At 43.6% G+C, this 19,890-nt stretch overlaps 1 protein-coding gene across 1 annotated transcript; it reads left to right on the top strand.

Annotated features, from left to right (window-relative positions):
• Positions 1 to 9,409: 9,409 nt before the first annotated feature.
• Positions 9,410 to 15,415, top strand: LOC135904865 (uncharacterized). The gene is made up of 2 exons (XM_065435848.1): positions 9,410 to 9,436; positions 15,020 to 15,415. Exons 1-2 carry the CDS (start codon positions 9,410 to 9,412, stop codon positions 15,413 to 15,415), a joined length of 423 nt encoding a protein of 140 aa, XP_065291920.1.
• Positions 15,416 to 19,890: the final 4,475 nt, after the last annotated feature.

The following is a 19,890-nucleotide window of genomic DNA, read 5'->3' as shown; positions in this document are numbered from 1 at the left end:
ATAATAATAATAATAATAATAATAATAATAATAATAATAATAATAATAATAAGTGCAATAAGAAGTACATAGAGTTATTATCAGGCCGTGCAGAGTTTACAAGGAAATATATTAAAGTAGGAAAACAATCAGATATCAACGAAAAATAACGCTGTTACGTAAAGCGCGAGGCATTACATTTGGCTGCGCAAATTTATTACAGCAGTACATAGAGTTCAAGCTTCCCTAAAACGAACAAACAGGCATACAAAATGCAAGGATTCAAATCTTTGAAACATATCCCAATAAATGTTAGATAAGGTGAAAAGGCAAAACTAGTGTGAAAACGGAACATGTTTAACCTACAGAGCACGGATCATCTTTTTCAGTGATATATTCGAAGTTGCTGTGAAAATGTCCTCTGGTAGATTGTCAGATTAAGAACGTACAGAGATCGCCGGGCCTCACCGTATCTCGTTGCGGAACCAGGAACAGTGAAACGCAAGCCCGAACGGAGCATGCGCGCATGTTTATTCTCAACTTTGAAAGCCGAGCCCCAAAATGACGTAACACCACTGTTTGAACAAACAATGAGCGGAACGAAGGAAAACCTACGGCGGGTAAATAGAGAGTTTTAGCAGAGCGTTTACGGTCCGCTCCGCTCAGACCGGCCTATCACAACAATTGGCACGCAGGCGCTCAGCAAAACGCTACCGGGAACACTGACGCGCGTGCGCACAGCACACATAGCGGCAGCGGAACGTGGGACACTGACCACGTTCCGCTAGGAACCTGATGTAGCGGTGCGTCAGGGGGCGTGTAGATGCTTTCGTCATCGTTTTACCGCCAAGCTGAGAGCACGTCAGTGGCGTCTCTGGTAGACGCGCTTGTTAGATAAGCGAAATCAATGCATTCTATGCAGCCACCGGTGCGCGTGAAACGTGTGCGGAGTGAAGCGCAAGCAAACGCTCTGCTAAAACTGTCTAATATGTTTCGAGATGAAAGTAGGGGGTACACTTTGGAGCATGTTTTTTAAAAGAGCGTCCACTCGGCTCTCCCAACGCGTAGAACAGAAGGCGAAAATTGTGATTCCACACTTTAATATTCCGTATGCAAGAGCGTGCAGAATTGTTTTTTTTTACCGAAAAAGGAACTACACTTTTACAGTGATGAAGTATCCAGGCAGCACTTCGGAGTTTATTACATGAATGCGCTAAATGCGTTTCCCACGACAGGTTTGAGTAAAAAAATACACTCATGTACTTTGTTGACTGCACATACTCCACTGGAACATGGCGAACAAATCTTATTGTGCAAATAGATATGCTCATATATCGGCATCACCTTCAAGGGATATCTGAAACACATCAGCTTTGTTTATGAATTATTGATTACAAGAAAGGTTTAGAAAACCCGTCAAATACGTTATAGACATCTTTTTGTACCATGTATGGCCGATTTATAGCACAAATGCTTTGCTAGTAAAATGATCACATCGGCGTATTGCAAAATTGTACATTTTGAAACAGCAGACGCAAGGTCATTGATGAAAAATATTAAACATTAGCGGGGCTATGGTAGACCCTTGAGGGATTCCACCTTTAATAGGCAAAATAGAGGTAGAATGATTGCCTAATACTGCTGTTTGCGATCTATTCGACAGATAACCTTTAAGGATGTCATGAAATGGTGCCCGGAAGCCCAATAAATGTAATTTGTTCAACAGAATGTCGTGGTTAACTGTCTCAAAGGCTTCACTGATATCTAGAAATAATGCAATGCTAAACAAATTTTGGTCGAACGCGGAAAAAATTTCACCAGTAAAGGATTCTAGAAGTAAGATAGTAGATTTACCAGCACCACAACCAAACTGATGAGAGGACAAAATCAAGAACTTGTGCATGAAGGAAAGCCTCACTTCCAAGAGAAACTTTTCTAACACTTCGGACAGTATACGCAAAATAGATATAGACCTATAGTTTTCAATTACAGCCTTGTTTTCTACTTTGTGAAGCGGCTTGACTAAAGCAGTCTTTAGTCTTTCAGGCATAAAAAGAATAGTCCAGAAACCAGTTAAGCATAAAAAGAAGAATGCCCGACAGCGTCTCAAAGTTTCTTTGGAGCATGCACGCTGAAAGGCCATCACGACCGGGTGGTTTGTTCTGTCTGAAGCTGAAAATGATCCCACGTAAATCTAGTTCCGACAACCTCGGCAGGAAGGCGGAGGCAGATACAGATTTTTGGAGCGTGCAGTCCAGTGCAAGCCCTAGAGCTGCTCCATCAGACGAACGAGCAAAATGTCTGTTAAAATTATTAGCCATTGTTGCGGAGTCGTTCGAAAAGGAATCAATGGCTAATCTCATGTCTGCTTTAACTCGAAGGTGATTTATTAAACTTTGCCGTGATTCTCAAGACTAGATTAAATTGTTGTAAAAGTTAATGCCGTTTTTCCGATCTAATAAGGGCAACTACCTGTTCCTTTCACAGAACGATCGAAAATCAGGGAGCTCTTGGCAGGTGCTTGTCATTATGTTAGACAATCTTTTCAACGTCTGCTAGCATGTTGATTCGAATAAGAGCCGAGGATTCATCGTTATTTGCAAAAAAATTTCCGGCTTTGACCCAGGTGAACTTGCATCCCTTTTCTTTGGCAACTGTCTTTACGCGCCAAAATAATTCTAGATTTTTCCTGGTTAGATTGTCACTGATAAATAGTTTTGGCAGCTTATGAGAGTGATACAGCTCCCGCAACTTGCCACGAGCCTGGAACCAACTTTCCTTAGCCGTAACAGACGTGACGCGCGCCAGGACTGTGGGAATCGATTCCCGTTTTTCTTGTAAGTGATGTACTGCCACCACATCTGATAGGGCGAAATCCTCCATTCCGTTATTTAGAGAGCCCCCCAAACACCTGCTACAAGTCTTCGTGATCTTCTTGAGGAGGGCCGTCAATTTCCAGATTAGCATTGCGGCTATATTGCTCACTATCATTTTGAACATCATGCAGGCGCGGATGCTGCTCTCCCTGCATTTGCACTGTAGAAGAAAGAGCGGCAATCTCAGATTCTTATTTTGCATTCTGAGTCTTCCATTCGTTTAGCTGGATGATAACCGAGTCGTACTTATTCGACATAAACATCACCGCTTCCTCCAGATGGTCAACAGCCTGAGTTAATTTCGAAAAATCTTCTTTGAGGCCTAGAAGTGTGTCCGCTCTTTTAATCAGGAATGGTAAGCAGAGAAAGCTGTCTTTTATGTCCTTGAGCTGAGCCCACCAGTGACCCACTCGGGATCGTATTTTCCACTACATGGGAAATATCAGAGTGTGAAGTGGAACCAGCCCGGCTTTTTGTAGTTCTACAGGTTTTGCAAACCCAAGCTTCTCTTTTAGGCAACGCCATTGTGTTGAACGTATTTAGGGCAATACCAGAGCAAGATTGACCTGAGTGATAGAAATGATTACAGCTTGAACACTTCATTAACTTTCTGTCAGTGGGCAGTTTATGACACACAATGCATTTTTCATCATCGCCAGACATGGTGAATTCACGACGTTGCAACAAATTGCAATCAACAACAAAAATGGCGATCGGTGGCGATACAACCAACAAATAAAAAAATAGAGTCGCAACACTCTATCTGTTAAAAAACGAGGTGCCAGCGTTGGCCGAAGGAATCGCCGCCAACTGCAAGGAATCGTAGGCGTCCGGACAAATTATATATGGGCCCCTCTGCCAGAGTTTCCAGGTGAGTAGATGATTGTCGCTGAATCCTGCAACTAGCAACCCAGTCCTGGTGTAGAAAAATGACGGGCTGGTCCTGCGACGCTTTACGAGAATCACGGAATTTAGGAGTAGCAGCCGGGGCGGAAGCTTGAAGAATCGGCAAACCAGCTACAGCGCAGCCCCAACACATTCCCGCGGCACCTCTGTAATCTGTTAAAAAACGAGGTGTCAGCGTTTGGCGAATGTATCGCCAACAACACCACCACCACCACCACCACCACCACCACCACCACCACCACCACCACCACCACCACCAACAACAACAACAACAACAACAACAACAACAACAACTACTACAACTAGTACTACTACTACTACTACTACTACTACTACTACTACTACTACTACTACTACTACTACTACTACTACTACTACTACAACAACAACAACAACAACAATAATAATAAGAATAATATATGAATAGAGTAAATGCCATGTTTTATCGTAACACAGACTCAAGAACAGGCATATATTATATATTTATTACATCCAGCGTCTGCCTGCATTTATTGAACAAAAGCTGGTTGCTTTTGTTAATAGCCGGCCGCATTTACACGAACCCGACAATAGCGCATTCTATCGCATTTCCCACACGTCGCATACGTGTAAACGGAGGTAGTGCGCTATAGGAAATGAATTAAGACAGCGCTGACGTTGCTCTGCATTGCGAAGGGTAGCTGCGACGAGATGATGTTTACACTACTCCGTTACGTTAAAATAAGAAAGGTTGTTCGTCTAATTGGTATTCTGTTAATTTTGTTGCCAAAGCCTACCCTAGAAACCAGTAAAACAGGACAATAACAAAAAAGAACGAGAGGTCTAACCGGATTGACACAGAAATTCTTCCAATGCATATGATCATACAAGTTGTCCCACATAACTTGAGCCAAAGTTTTAAAAATGAAAAGCACTCCGGATGCGAGTTGAACCAAATGCATAATGTTGGAACTGGCCTAGAGTTATTCAGCTTACTTTTTATTTTCCCCTTAACTAACAGATTCGTTATGTTTAATTAATCAACTTTAAGGGTATTGGCTGCAGACCCCAAGTGACACGCAAAGTTGTAAAGCTCCTTGAGAAACCTCTCAGCTAGTTGTTTCGAACACGATATATCACACGTGGTCCGGCAAATATGAAAAAAATACCACGTGATGGGGTGATTATGCACAGTTATGGGGTTATTGGGCGGCTCTCAAGCATGCGATGGACGAACAAGGTCGGCTGCAGCGAGACTGGCCCGAGACATGGAGTTATGCCTGGTGTAGGTATCTGGGCATGCGGCTCTTATCACATGACGATGCAAATGCAGGATACTGTCCGAGCGTTGCCGAAGCAATAAAGCGTCTAAGGCCACGAAAAAGGAAAGACGAAAGCAGCATTTTGATTCTACTTGAAAGAACGAATGGGCGAGGCGCATGGGAACGATGGAAGGCGATGATGGCTGTTATAATTTTGCCTTCGTACACAAATGACCTTGTAGTATTTTTCGAATTAAACAATGATGCTACAACTTTAAACCTTAGGGCTCGATAACACTGATAAGTCACATGGGTACGAAACTAACTAATGGTAAAAAAACCTTGGCTATATTCAAGGAAGATTAGGCATGTCTTCTTCAGACGATGACTATTTTAGCACTGGCCCCGTCTGCTCTCTTTCCCAACTTACTGTCAACCAGATGTTCTTTTTTGATCTCGCACCCTGCACGTACGCATCGTTTCGTGGTCGCAGTATCGGGTGGCCGCGTCTGGCTTCACAGATGTGAAGGCCAGCCCGCAGTTCCTGTTTACCGGATGTAGATCATACCTTAGGTACCTCGTCTGAAGAAATCACAGCGAACTGTAATATATCCAGCGCTCCTTAGGCGCCCGTATCCCCGCGTGTTGTCCACAGCAAAGCTATGAGGCTGTGACCAACGTTGAGCAGCAGATATGGCCTACTCCTAGGAGCCGATATAATTTTGGCTCTAGGTGCATGAAGTGGACATAGGAGGCGCACAGTTGAGCTATTTCAAAGATGGCATCCAGGTACGCCTCCGAGCTCAGTGACAATAGTGCGTGTATATGAAACTGTGAGACAGACTCATGGGCGAGGACTCCTGGGTGAGGACGTAGAGACAGATATTCTGTCAATGTCCAGAGCCACATGCAAGTGTTCGTAGTGTGGGTGCTGAAGCTGGAGTGTCAAAGTCTACAGTGTGGAGAGTACTTAAGAAGAGGCAACTTCATCCGTTCCACGTGCAGCTGCACCAGATGTTGTAGCCCCTCTCTTTCCCAACTTACTGTCAACCAGATGTTCTTTTTTGATCTCGCACCCTGCACGTACGCATCGTTTCGTGGTCGCAGTATCGGGTGGCCGCGTCTGGCTTCACAGATGTGAAGGCCAGCCCGCAGTTCCTGTTTACCGGATGTAGATCATACCTTAGGTACCTCGTCTGAAGAAATCACAGCGAACTGTAATATATCCAGCGCTCCTTAGGCGCCCGTATCCCCGCGTGTTGTCCACAGCAACGCTATGAGGCTGTGACCAACGTTGAGCAGCAGATATGGCCTACTCCTAGGAGCCGATATAATTTTGGCTCTAGGTGCATGAAGTGGACATAGGAGGCGCACAGTTGAGCTATTTCAAAGATGGCATCCAGGTACGCCTCCGAGCTCAGTGACAATAGTGCGTGTATATGAAACTGTGAGACAGACTCATGGGCGAGGACTCCTGGGTGAGGACGTAGAGACAGATATTCTGTCAATGTCCAGAGCCACATGCAAGTGTTCGTAGTGTGGGTGCTGAAGCTGGAGTGTCAAAGTCTACAGTGTGGAGAGTACTTAAGAAGAGGCAACTTCATCCGTTCCACGTGCAGCTGCACCAGATGTTGTAGCCCCGCAATTTCCAGATCAAAAAGACTTTGCAAACTGGATTATAATCAAGACGGAAGAGGACCCAGGCTTTGTCAACAAAATACTGTGGACCGATGAAGCTGCCTTCTCACGTAATGGCCAAGTGAACATCTACAACGCTCCTTATTGGAGTTACGAAAACCCTCCCTGGGTATTGAAGACACCTCACCGATATCAGCGGTCGGTTAATGTGTGGTGTGGAATTTGCGGTAGCACTATCATTGGCCCCATGTTTTTTGGTTACACGCTTACAGGCGAAAGATACGTCAACGGCATCGTTGATGGGGCACTCGATGATTTTCTTTGCGAAGTTCCATTGACTAGGATCAAGGATATTTGGTATCAGTATGATGGGGCTCCCCCGCATGGCAGCAGCAAAGCTTGCAAATCGCTGCATGAAGTATTCCCGCAGCAGTGGATTGGACGGCATGGGTCAATTTCGTGGCCGGCACGGTCGTCAGTTTTAACTCCCCCCCAATATTTTTATCTGAGACTACGTCAAGGATCAAGTATACCGGTCACAAACTGCAACATTAGAGAACCTAAAATAAAAAATAAGACAAGTCTGAAACTCCATCCTTGATACCATGATCAAGAATGCCTAGGAAAATGTGCCTATGACGTTTGTTCATCGCAGCAGATGGTGACCTCTTCGAACACGCATTAGAATCAAAGGGCGCTTTTTGAATTGAAGGTCACTGGGAAATCATTCCGGCTATAACGCCGCCTCCCTACCCAACCCCACTACACTCCGTCGGCAGGCTGCCAGCTCGTGCCCATTTCAAGCAAAGAAAAATAAAGCTATGTTCTTGTTCTCTTTCGTCTCCTTAGACGCTTTATCTCTTCGGCAACGCTCGGCCAGCACCACGCATTTGCGCACTCATGCGATAAAAGCCGCATGCCCAGATACCTACACCAGACACAACGCCCTGTCGCGGCCAAGTCTCGCTGCCACCTTGTTCATCCATCGCACGCTTGAGAGCAGCGCAATAACAGTGCGCAATCACTCCATCACATGGTATTTTTTTCATATTTCGCGGGTTGCCTTTGCAACGCGGAAGAATGGACCACGTGAGATATATCGTGTTGGAAACAATTTATTGGGCGGTTTCTCAAGGTGCTCTACAACTTTGCGTAGCACACTTGGGGTCTGCAGCCAATACTTGAAAAGTTGATTAAATAAAGATAACTAATCCATTAGGTAAGCGGAAAATAAAAAATAGCCTGAGTAACTCTAGGCCAGTGCAACATTATGCATTCCGTTCAACTCGCGTCCGGAGTGCCTTTAATTTTTAAAACATTGGCTCATGTGATGTGGGACAACCTGTATACACCAACAAGGGTTTGTAGGATGAGGACAAGCGTGAAATCTCCTGGGAATCATGTTCGTGTGCAGCACTGATTGTACTTTTTTCTTTGTTGAAAAAGTACGGAAAACAAAGTGAAGATAAAATCGCCAAACCCGTCTCTTTTGTTAGCTTATTTTGTTTTAAATATTTTGACGATGACAACGAGGATTTGCAGATCTGTGTTCATCACATGAATTGCGAGTTGCTCTTATTGTTATTACATATTCCTGTGAGTGATTGTTCCTATTTAAGTAAAATGTTTCTTTCTGAAAGGTTGTAAAACTTACCATAAATCTTACCATAAAAATAGGAACTTTTGGGCTGCCAACAACTAAGCCAACAGCTACATGAATGATCTTAATGATCACGACGTTTTCATCAATCGTAGCCAATGTTTCGTTTTTCTTTGCATGCATTTTATGTCTAGAAAATTGCGCATTACACTTTTACAGTTACCAAAGCTCATCCATTCCGTAATCAAATCAATTTTTAAAAGGGCAGTATAGATCTGTATCTATACAAAGCAATTGAGCAGACGCTACCACCATTAAACGATTTATTGGGACAATGATCACAGTGCACCCAGCAGTTTGGTTAATTTCTCGGAGCTCTACGACCTCAATGTTTCTTGCGAGGTTACGAATGCAAAGGATCTGCGGTCAAAGCTCCCTAGTTCACTACAAAGCAAGGACCCGTTGCGAATACTCATCCACAAGAAACGCAGTGTGTTATACTTCACCCCAAAACACACAGTTACATAAATTCACACCAACAGAATAACTGTTGCTTATTTTGTCGTGGCGACGATGCCCTCTCTTACCCTAAAATGACAACAACTTGTGGCTTGGTGTATCTAGCGCTAACTGCGCGTGTTTATGCCATCAGTAAAGAGAGTTAGTGCGCATATAACGAACTACAGCGTAGTCATGAAGTTTCGGGTTAAGTTTAATGGAGTGTAATCTAATGGCTAGATATATCATAGAAACCATTGATTGTGCACGAATCTTTATATTCTTTTTCACGATTTCGTACGGCTACAATGGGAGAGCCCACTGCAGCTTTTGTTGCGTGTTTCAGTCAAGTAGCATACTAGCCTCGCAACGTTTGTTCAGATCATTTCACTGCCAACATGTTCTAACGAACTCTAACACGTAATTTGCAGCTTGCCACCCTTTCTACGCAATGCCTCACGACTTCAAGTGAACCAGGGAACTGGAAAAATGCCAACGTTATATTTATCCACAAGGAGGGAGACGTCAAAGAATTGAAAAATTATAGGCCCATTAGCTTCTTTAAAGTATTTTATAAAATATTCAACCAGATCACTTCAAATGCAATATGCCCAACACTGGACATCAGTCAACCAAGGGAACAGGCTCGCTTCAGGGAGGGATACTCCACAATGGATCGCATCTATGTCATCAATCAGGTAACCGATAAATCCGCCGAGTACAATCAGCCCTTATATGGCTTTCATAGATGACGAAAAGGCATTGGATTCAGTGGAGATACCAGCAGTCACAGAGGCATTAGGTAATCAAGAAGTACAGGAGGTATACGTCAATATTTTGGGAAATAGCTACAAAAATTCCACAGCTACACCTCGGTTCTCCAGAACGAAAGTAGACAGTTACCTCTCGAGAAAGGGCTAAGGCAAGGAGACACAATCGCTCCAATGCTCTTAACTGCTTGCTTGGAAGAAGTATTCAGGCTATTAAACTGGGAAAGCTTAAGAGCGAGAATCAACGGGGAATATCTCGGCAATCTTCGCTCTGGAGACGCAATTGTCCTGTTCAGCAACACTGAGGATGAATTGCAACAAATGATTGAGGACCTTAACACAGAAAGTGTAAGAGTGGTGTTTAAGATTAATATTCTGAAGACGAAGATAATGTTCAATAGCCTGGCAAAGGAACAACAGTTCAGAATTGCCCGTCAGCCTCTAGAGTCTCTGAACGGGTACATTTCCCTAGGTCAATTACTCACAGGGGGCCCTGATCATGAGAAGGAAATTTACAGCAGAATAAAAATGGGTTTGAGCGCATACGGCAGACATTGTCAGATCCTGACTTGAAGCTTGCCATTGTCATTCAAAAGAAAGGTGTACAATCAATGCATTCTACCGGTGCTAACATGTGGGGCAGAAACTTGGACACTGACAAAAAAGCTCAAAAACATGTTAAGGACAGCACAAAGAGCGATGGAACGATTAATGTTAGGCGTAACATTAATAGACAGGAAGAGAGCGGTTTGAATCAGAGAGCAGACGGACATAGCCGATATTCTAATAGACATTAAGAGAAATAAATTGAGCTGGGCAGGTCATGTAATGCGCAGGTTCTATAACCATTGGGTCATTAGGGTTACAGGATGGGTAGCAAGAGAAGGGAAGCGCAGTCGAGGGCGGCAGAAAACTAGATGGTGTGATGATAGTAGGAAATTTGCAGGCCCTAGTTGGGATCGGTTGGCGCCGGACAGGGGTAATTGGAGATCGCAGGGAGAGGCCTTCCTCATGCAGTGGACATGAAAAGGTTGATGATTAAGTATGCGCCTGGCCGGAGAAGTGCATAAATTAAATTATCAACGAGGTCAGTGGTTGCGAGTACAAATTAGCTTCAGGTGTGTAAAACAAGGGGCCATTAGTTCGTTTGAGAACAGAAAGAGCAACCATGCATGGAACATCATTGCCACCCTGGCTTAGCCGCCTTGCCTACCACGCAGGCATAGGCTACAGCAGTAGGCGTGATCTTATTTTTTATTATTCTTTATCAGATTTTTGGGTCCAAGCACAAATATTGGGCAGCCTTCCTCAAGAATTTCAGGATTATTATGCAGAAGCAAATATATACCACAAGCTTAAGTGTCTCTTTAATCCTTCTTACTTGTCTTGATAAGTTATTTATATTCAAGTTCCCTTCATTTTTGCGCGTTCCAGGTAACTGTCGTTTTTTTCTTCATTATAGGTCAGCTTTTGCGTTTTTTCTGAGTATTCGCCTTTGACATTGCTTCATATTTTCTTTTTCTGTAGTGTCGTAAAATTGCGCGTACCTTCATTTTCTTTATCTTTCATTGTAGTTTAAGGTGACTGTCTAGTGTATTCTAGAAGACTGTCTCCTTCGAGCCCTATCCCAGCTAAACTATGCAGAAAATGTTATATTACTTTCTTTTTGTTGCTTTACAGATACTACTTCAAATGACGGCCCTGCGTGTAGTATAGCGAACTGTTATAATAGCTGCAAGTGTTCTCTTTCCCTCATATGATCAATTGATACTGGCAATCTAGGTTTGCGGAGAAGGCGATGACACATTTGTTGCGAAGATTTTCAATATCGCATTAAATAAATAAATTGAATCAGCCAGTCAGGACAAGCACGCTGCGTCGACTCTTTATTTTCCCGCTACTTCATCACCGACTTCGCGAAAAATCTTAACGCTGTTTGCAAGAGGCATACCGATACATCTTCTAGCATTTCGCTGCCAACAGATTGAAGGAGTTGAGCGGAAAATGAGAGAGGAGAAGAAGAAAAATAAACAAGGTGATTTCCTGAGTACTCAAGTTCGTTATCACGTGCCGTAAGCGCTGTTTTTCCGCGACCTATATGTTATGTAAAACGCGGTGCGGCTGTTTGCATACATTGCAGCTGTGCTGGTGTAAATTAGATGTAATAACTTCTTTAAGTACGGAACAAAGTTTATTTCTTCTTTTCTTGTAAAGCGAGCTTAGGTAGCGTAACTCGAATTGGAGCGTGTCCCAATTATTCCATAATTTGCTGCATAACTCTTAGCGAGACGGAATAAACAAACGAAGCAATGCGCAGCCCTTTTGGACGGCGTATAACCAAATCGGGGGCCGAATTCACTGAGGTTTTTGTTCGCTAGAACTTCTGATTGGTCAGTGGCCTTCGCTAATAATATCTTTGCTGTCACTATTGCATGGTTTTCTTTTTAATAGCATTGCTATAGGGTAAGAACTTTGTGCGAATACGGGTCTTGATACTGTTGTGGGCCGGCGGCTGCGAGGGCACTCTTCTTAAATGCACGATGTTTGTGTGCGCTAACTATAATAGAAGCAAATATGTCCTACAATAGCTTACCTAGGAGCTTCTCGCACTAAAATATTTCGTCAAGAATATTTTAACGCATTTAAGCTATATTCAAGCTATGAATGAAGTTCGGGCTTTAATTAAATTGTTGATGACATTTACACGTTTTTTTCGATGCGAAAAAAAAATAACAGAGGGCTGACTTTACAGAGCTTTTTGTTTGTAAGTGCTGTTTGCTATTGGCCAGCCGTCTTCGTTTGTAATATGGCCGACGGTCACGATCGGCTTGTGAATGTTTTTGTGAATGCGAGCCATAATTCTCATGAGTTTAGGTACTTGCCTTTCGGGTCTGTACATGTTCAGTACCTGTTAACCAGAACTGACTCCAGGTTGTGAGGAACATTTCTTAGTCCTTCAACAAAAAGCTGCGGCAATATGAAGTCGCACCTTCCTTCTTCCCCCTCCCCTCCTACATTCATTGTTATTCCAAATGTTCTTGCTTCATGCACGTCGCTTAATAAGGTATTATTGTTATTGTACGAGACACTTGTGTTTCTGAAAAAAAAATGCCTGAAAGCTTGTTAGGGACAACTAAAACAACTGTGTGCAGTAACGAAGAAGAGTTCACTTTGATGCTTGAAATAATTCCGTGGTCGGTTCCCAGGAGGAAAAGTGAGACGCGGATGAATCTAAAGCTCGCAATGCGAAGTGCAGCTACAAGTGACCTTTCTTGTGCTATACTCGGCAGGGCGTTTCGCAGAGGGCTCCTCGAAGCGCGTCGTTTTATGAAGTCAATGCCATCCACGTAGACACCTGGAAGTCCGAAGCCGGGGCACCGCAGGAGGTTCGCCACACCATAACAGTCTCAAATCCGAATGCCGCTCGAGTCGGGACTTAATAATCTTCCTCATGTTGCCTTTGTTTGGAGGCGCTATCTAAAGCACGAAGAAAGCGCACAAATATCGATGTGGCTTAACACCCCCTTTGTCGTCGACGTCGGCACACATTTTTTGGAGAGTATATAAGGAGCTTGTGCGTTTGCAGAGGAGCAGTTGTAGCAGTTTGTGCTTATCCAGCAGACCAAGCAACATCATGAAGACTCTTGTAAGTAAATAGTCAAATATTTATAGCTTTGACAGTTGTGTAGCTGTTATATTCCTTCGGTATGAGTACTAGCATAATGAGGAAACCGTTGCGAGAAGCTGGTTGCGTTACAAAGTGGATGTATGCGTTTTAAGGAATCACTGAGAGAACGCGTGCTGCCAGCGTCAGTAAATGTCGACGCTAGCAACACGTGGCTTCGAAGACAGCAGTGCACGAAAATCTTGCGCATATGCCACAGATTTCAAGCGCCTGCAATTGGTTGGCACAATGCCCAAGTCTACGGAAAAGCATTAATGCATCGTAACCACTTTCTATGACTTAAGTTCCTAAACTTTTCGTGGCCTCACGAGAGTGCCAGCGTGAAGGTGGTACTATGTCTCAATCAAAAAGTTAGCTGTTCAAATTGTTACGCTCTATGGTTTAGTTGCAAGTGGAATGGGGTTACGCTATGCATAAGAAGAGTGTTCACTTAGTCAAGATTTTTTGGTCTTTTTGTTTGCGGGCTAAGGACAGGAAGGAGAGATGGTTGCATCTTCGATATTTGAGCTCGAAATCAAAAGATTGGTAATTACTGCATTTTCAACGAACAGCGTGTTTCCCAGTTGGTTGAAGTTGTTTCAAGATACATGAAAAGGTACCAAGTGATCGTACTCAAAGGAGGTGCTATCTTGTTTTGCTCTATTCATTAGTGACAATAGCTACAAAACAAAACAACTTAATTATTTTTTATACGATGAACTGAAGAGCTGTAATGAAGTTCCGGATTATCGAACAGCTACGTGGATAAGCAAAGGGCAATGACTTCAAGCTCAGTAAGTGGCCTTGCTTGTGCCTTGACCTTGGAAAAAGCAAGGCGACGTCAAGCGATAAGCCGAATGTTTTCACCAGATGACGAAACCAGACACAAAAGTGGCTTTATAACATTTCGTTCGTCTTTACGAAAAGGGATTCAACTGGTCAATATGCTAAAGATTGCGAATCTTGCTTAGCGCTCCAGAATTTATTTATTTAATGGCTCTATAAAACTGAAAATTATGTCTTGCAGATTATTTTTTTCTTATTTGATCTGAATAAGTAGCAGACAGCAACATAGGAGCTGCCGCCACTTCAGCGTGAACCCTGCGTGATGACTTCTTTAAATGTTGACATCTATTTTCCCGCGGCCAGCCTAGAGATGTGTATGTTGATTATTAGCGTTGGTTTATATGTGGTTATTATAGTCCTGAGAGCAGCCTTGGCACTTCTTATTGTATATATACCTTCAGAGGGGCACAAATGTTCTTTGAAAGTAGATGATAGTCGGCTTGCCGACTTTCATTGTATGGTGCGAATGAGATAAGCTGAGCCATGCCGTGAGGTTGTCGGTGGCGGTTGCGCACTCCACTTGTTTCTGCGCGCACAAATGTTCAAAAAGTGGGAAATACAAGGTAGAATACTGATCTCTTGTGCTGACTGGAACTTAGAGATTTTGTCTGTAGTAATACCTAAATGGGCCAGTAGAAATGACTTCGCTTGCAATAGAAATTATTTTTTTGCCTAATTATGCAACGGTGGTGTGAAACAGCGAAATAAGCTGTACATATTATCACTTACAAAGTCTGGCACACCAAAGAGCTCTGAGATGCTCCTCATGGCATAGGTCTCAGAACCAACCATGCAACATTTTACAATGTGTAATATTATTCTTCAAGCCACGTGTGTTCAGTACTGGCGCAAACGTTTGTGCTAGTTCTGCTCGAATGTTCTGTTGGCCAGCTGCATGTACTCGATGAGAAAGGCAGTCACGCGTTTTACGGTTTCGGAATGCCACTGTGCGTTTCCTGAAGCAGCTTGCGAGAACGAATGTCTGCCATTCCCTTTGACAGGCAGTGGCCATCGTGCTGTGCTCGCTCATCGCCATCGCTCTGGCCGGCGCTGTGGCTGAAGGTGGCTATGGCGGTGGCGTGGGCACCGGTGTGGGCGGCAGCGTTGTGCTCCTCAATGGCGGCGGCCATGGCCACGGAAAAACTGTGCTGGGGCCTTCGTTCCTTGTCAAGACGGTTCACCATGTGAACAAAGTCAGCTCTGGAGGCGCGTTGGTGGCACATTCGGGTCTGAGCGGTACAAGTTCGAACGGTGGATATGGCAATGGCGGCCTCGTCTACGTGCCCGTCTACGGTCTAGGCCTCGGAGGCTTGGGAGGTGTTGGATCTCTCGGAGGCTATGGAGGCTATGGAGGCTATGGTGGCTATGGAGGCTATGGAGGCCACGGTGGATGGTAGAACACACCACAACTTCGCCCTGTGAGCAACATATTCACTAAATAGGTTTCACGCTATCCGCCGCGGTAACATAGTGGCTATGGGTGCCGACTTCCAGGTCATGAGGTAGGCCCAGGCCGCAGCTCCTACCTTTCAATAAAGGCGAAATGCAAAAAAATAAAGCGCTCCTGTATATATATTTAGGTGCAGGCTAAACAACCCCAGGTCGTGGAACTACAGCGTGCCTTATGGGATCGTGATTTGTGCGCGTACACCCCAGAATTTAACTCAATTTAATTGCGCGAGATTGTGAAGCATTCCAAAACCACGATGGAAGGGGGTTCGGTTCGCTGGAGCACTGGTAGCATCATAAGCCAGGGTGCGGAATCAAATCCGAGCCACGGCGGCTGGATTTTCATGCGAGCGAAATGCCAAAACACCAGTGTACAGTGCATAGGGTGCACGTTAAAGGACCCCAGGTGGTCGAAATTAATCCGGAGCCATTGAATACAGCGTCCTTCTTAATCATATCGTGGTTTTGGCTTGTAAAGCCTAAGAAAAATCAGAAAACTTATCGCAATTTCTTGTGCCCTGAGTGTATATCATAAATAACAAAACATTATCGGTTCACGTTGACTCCATTTGATGAATGCTGCATGATCGAATGGCACAGGGAAATTATGTTAGTAGGTCCACAAGGGAGACGGCAATTCAAGCGCGTTCTCACCATTATGCGGGATTTTAAGTGTCGCAAAAGTTTACGCTTCTAGGCGAAGCCAAGGGAATGCTCGAGGTTTTTACTTGAAGATTGGCAGCTGCAGGACAACCTGTTAAAAATTCAAGGCTCCGCTGTGTTCAGCCGCGAAAGCTAGTAGCCTTGCCAATTATGTCATATTGTTCATTGTTTTTGATACATTGTGTCATCATCAATACGAAGTAAAATTGGGACTGCTAGTCCCAATTTTACACTTTTACGCGGCTACACTTATGAGGCTTCTGTTTCCATATAGGACGAGAAATGTGCGCCCACCGGTGTCTTCACTTAAAATGGGAAGAAAAACAGCACTGAAGGGCGGAGTAGAACTATACATGAGTCATGGGGTGCAAGCTCGGAGAAGTAACACCGCAGAAGCATGGCATCCGAAATCGAGACAGGACCTTGTCATTTAAGAGGTTATGACATATTTAGGAATTCTGACTTTGGCGATTAAGGAAGAACTAAACTGTAAGGCAAGGCTTAAGAGTACAGCATCCAGAATCTCGATAGTTTTACTCAATAAATGATAAAGGATGTGGATCCACAGATAATAGAGAGTTGTTGTTCTTGCACTAGCATGATGCTTCGCGCAATTTAATTGAAAGGTTTACTATTATTAAATTAAAAATAAGAAAATAGATACGAAACCCACAATTCTTTAAACGCAGATATGTATTGTGCGCACGCATAATTAATAATTAGGAACTAGAATTCGTAATATAAATAGTTAAACTTCTGGGGTTTTACGCGCTGAAGCCATGATATGACCATGAGGCATGTCATAGTGGGGGACTCCGGATGAATTAATAAATGAAAACACGTATAGAGATGCGCTCAAATTTCGCATTAGGAAGTACAGTAATCGCCGGTGAATTTTTGCACCTAGAATTGATTAGTGAACGGTGTGGCACAATGACTGATTTATATTTGGTTGTTCATTTCAGGCCAAAAAAGACGTTCCTCTTCATTTCACAGAGCTCACTCTGAATCACTGCAACTATCGTCACGGAAGAGTAAACCACCACGTTCAGTATCTATCAGTCCTGTTAATGTTAAAAGAATTTCTCTTTCCACGTATACTGTTGCACTATAAAAATGAAAAAAAGAAACGGTGCGTTAAAGCCTCGCAGCAGAAAATAAAGAGTGTCCAAGAAATGGTTTCTACGAAGTTGGTTTCCTTGCTCATCAACAGAATACCACGCAAGAAATCTTGTAGAAAAAATTTTTTTCTAGAAATATTCTAGAAAAAAAGTGGGCGCACGTTTCTAGAAAAAAGTGTGGCCACGCATGACACGTCGCCACATTGACAATTGCGGCACGGCGGGCAACGTAAACTGTGGAACAAACGAATAAACGTCAAAAAGATAAGCGGCACAGGAAGCCGGCAATCGAACAGCCTGTGCCATAAACAATTTCCGATGGGGCTTGTGCCATTGGGTACATTGGTAAGAATTGGCAACATGGGAATTGTGAGGCGCCCAACTTCTTCGGTCTTCGCATGGAATCAGCATGGTTCGATCGTCTCGTAACAGGGTGGCCAACATCCGGGTTTCACGCCGTTGACGTCAGCGTGTGGTAGCTTAAGTATCCTTATGTGATTCGAATGCAAAAGCATTTTTGACTTCTCTAACTTATTCGTTACGTCCGAGATACGTGACATCATACGTGGTCACGTGTCCTTCACAACTCTGTCGTAAGCCACCTTAATGCACCTTAATCCACCGTGCTTTACCTTGTACCAACCTTAATCTACCTCAGTCCCCTTTAATCCACCCTAGTCCAGCTTAATCCACCTTACTGTAACTTGCTTCAATCTTGATTCACCTTATTCTTCTGTAATCCACTTTAATTCATTTTAAGCAACTTTACTCAGCCTCGATGCACTTTGATTCCCTTCACTTCACCTTATTTCACTTTACTCCACCTTAAGTCACCTGACTCTAACGTCGAAGCCAGATGTCTGCGACGTAACGTGCGCAATGACGCAAGCACTAGGCGCGCCTTTAGCCAACGAAAACAGTGGAGCCGCCATGGCGTCGGGAAAGCGTGCTCGTCTCGCGCTCCGGAGGCCCGGGCTCGATTGCCATCCGGACTCAACTGAACCAAGTTTTCTTTTCAAAGCCAATAATTTACTTTGTTTAGAGGCACTTTCCCGAGAAATCTGACGACAGTCCGAGCAAGTTTGAACGCGTTTTTACTCATTGCGCCATCGGCCACACTTTTCCAACCATTGCTTGATCACGCCGGATTTTCTGCCTCATTTGACATATAATGCTTTCGCATTTAAAAATAAATGTGTCACCGCACCACCGAGGTAGTTCCGAACAGTTATGCGTGTCAGAAAGCATTGTGAACTAGTTTATCTTAACTGCTCTTATCGGTGGTCCTTGTACATAAAATAAATGGAAGCTGTCAACGAACGCGTTTCCATGACGGCAAACATGGGAGGTGTTTATCAACTCTACAGCGGCCCATTAGTGTCGACTTCCTCTAGCGCCACGGCAAGCGGATTGCGGAAGATGTCGCAGTCGGCTTTTATTAGCTTTGAAAGACCTGACCTCACCTTCGAAAGGTGGCTTCATAGCTACCTCAGGTTAGATTATTTTCCTTGTGAAGACGCTTCGCTCATTTAAGAATTTACGTGCTTGAGTATGGTTACATCGGTTTTCTTTAGTGTGCGTGTGTGTTTCTGCATCACAAATGGTGCTATCGCAGTCACAATAGTGTTTATTAGTCAAGTTCAATCAAATTTACTTGAACTTGCCTTGAAAGGATCATTTGGAGATATGCACCTTTTGGTCCAGCCGCCAGTGTTTAAGCTAGTGAGCGTAAATGATAATTATTGCTCAGAGGCCGGGAAGCTCATTGGGGATACAAGAGCGACAAGGAGATAAATATCAAAAGCTATCTTCCACAGCAGTATACACTAAGAAAGAATAAGTACAATAGTCCACTGCACGCGAAAAAAGGTGCCTCCTGAGAGGCAGTGGCTTGCAAACAAGCAATAATGTGGAATATTAGGTTATGCAATATAAGGTAAATTAATGTTATATTAAATAATTAATATTCCCAGATATTTTCACATTCGAATGTATACGGTTCCAAACTCTGGCTCAAGTAGCGACAAACTGAAGTCCAACATACACATTCTGAAGAGGAGGTAGGTTAAAATCGTGGTCTACCGTGTTTATATTCTTACGAGAAGAACAAGGAAATATGCTTACTTGAGAAGTTTTATGAAATCTGATGACTCAATTTACGCCCATAGCCATTACTACCAGAGCCAAAATATAAAAAGGCAGTACCGCATGCCTCAAAAACAGTGGCCTACTCGAATGATCCAATTTATAGATTGTTAGATTTAATTCTCATCTTTATAATTTACATATACGTACGAAATCGAGATAGACATCGTACGTGGCAGCCCATGAATGTGTGCAACATGTTGAATAATAATAGACGAAAGCAAAGCGAATTGTTTTTTGTTTTTATTAACGGCTACAGAATCATGAGGTTGGCTACAGAAGAGCGCGGTATCCAAAAATTTGAGCTGAAAGCAAAACACTATCCTCCTGAGGTTTGGGGTGCATTCTGTGTCAAGGGTTTGTTCCATATTTAGAAATTACGCTATGGCTTTTTGTCTTGTCAGCGGTGCTTCTCCGGCCACTGCGCCCAGCTTTCTAATATGCCATACAATGGAGAAGTGCTGCATTTCTGGTGCTTAGGTTGCTATACCGAA

This window comes from Dermacentor albipictus, chromosome 1, assembly GCF_038994185.2.
Source record: "Dermacentor albipictus isolate Rhodes 1998 colony chromosome 1, USDA_Dalb.pri_finalv2, whole genome shotgun sequence".
Lineage (NCBI taxonomy): Eukaryota > Metazoa > Arthropoda > Arachnida > Ixodida > Ixodidae > Dermacentor > Dermacentor albipictus.
This window is presented reverse-complemented; position numbering and strand designations above follow the sequence as displayed.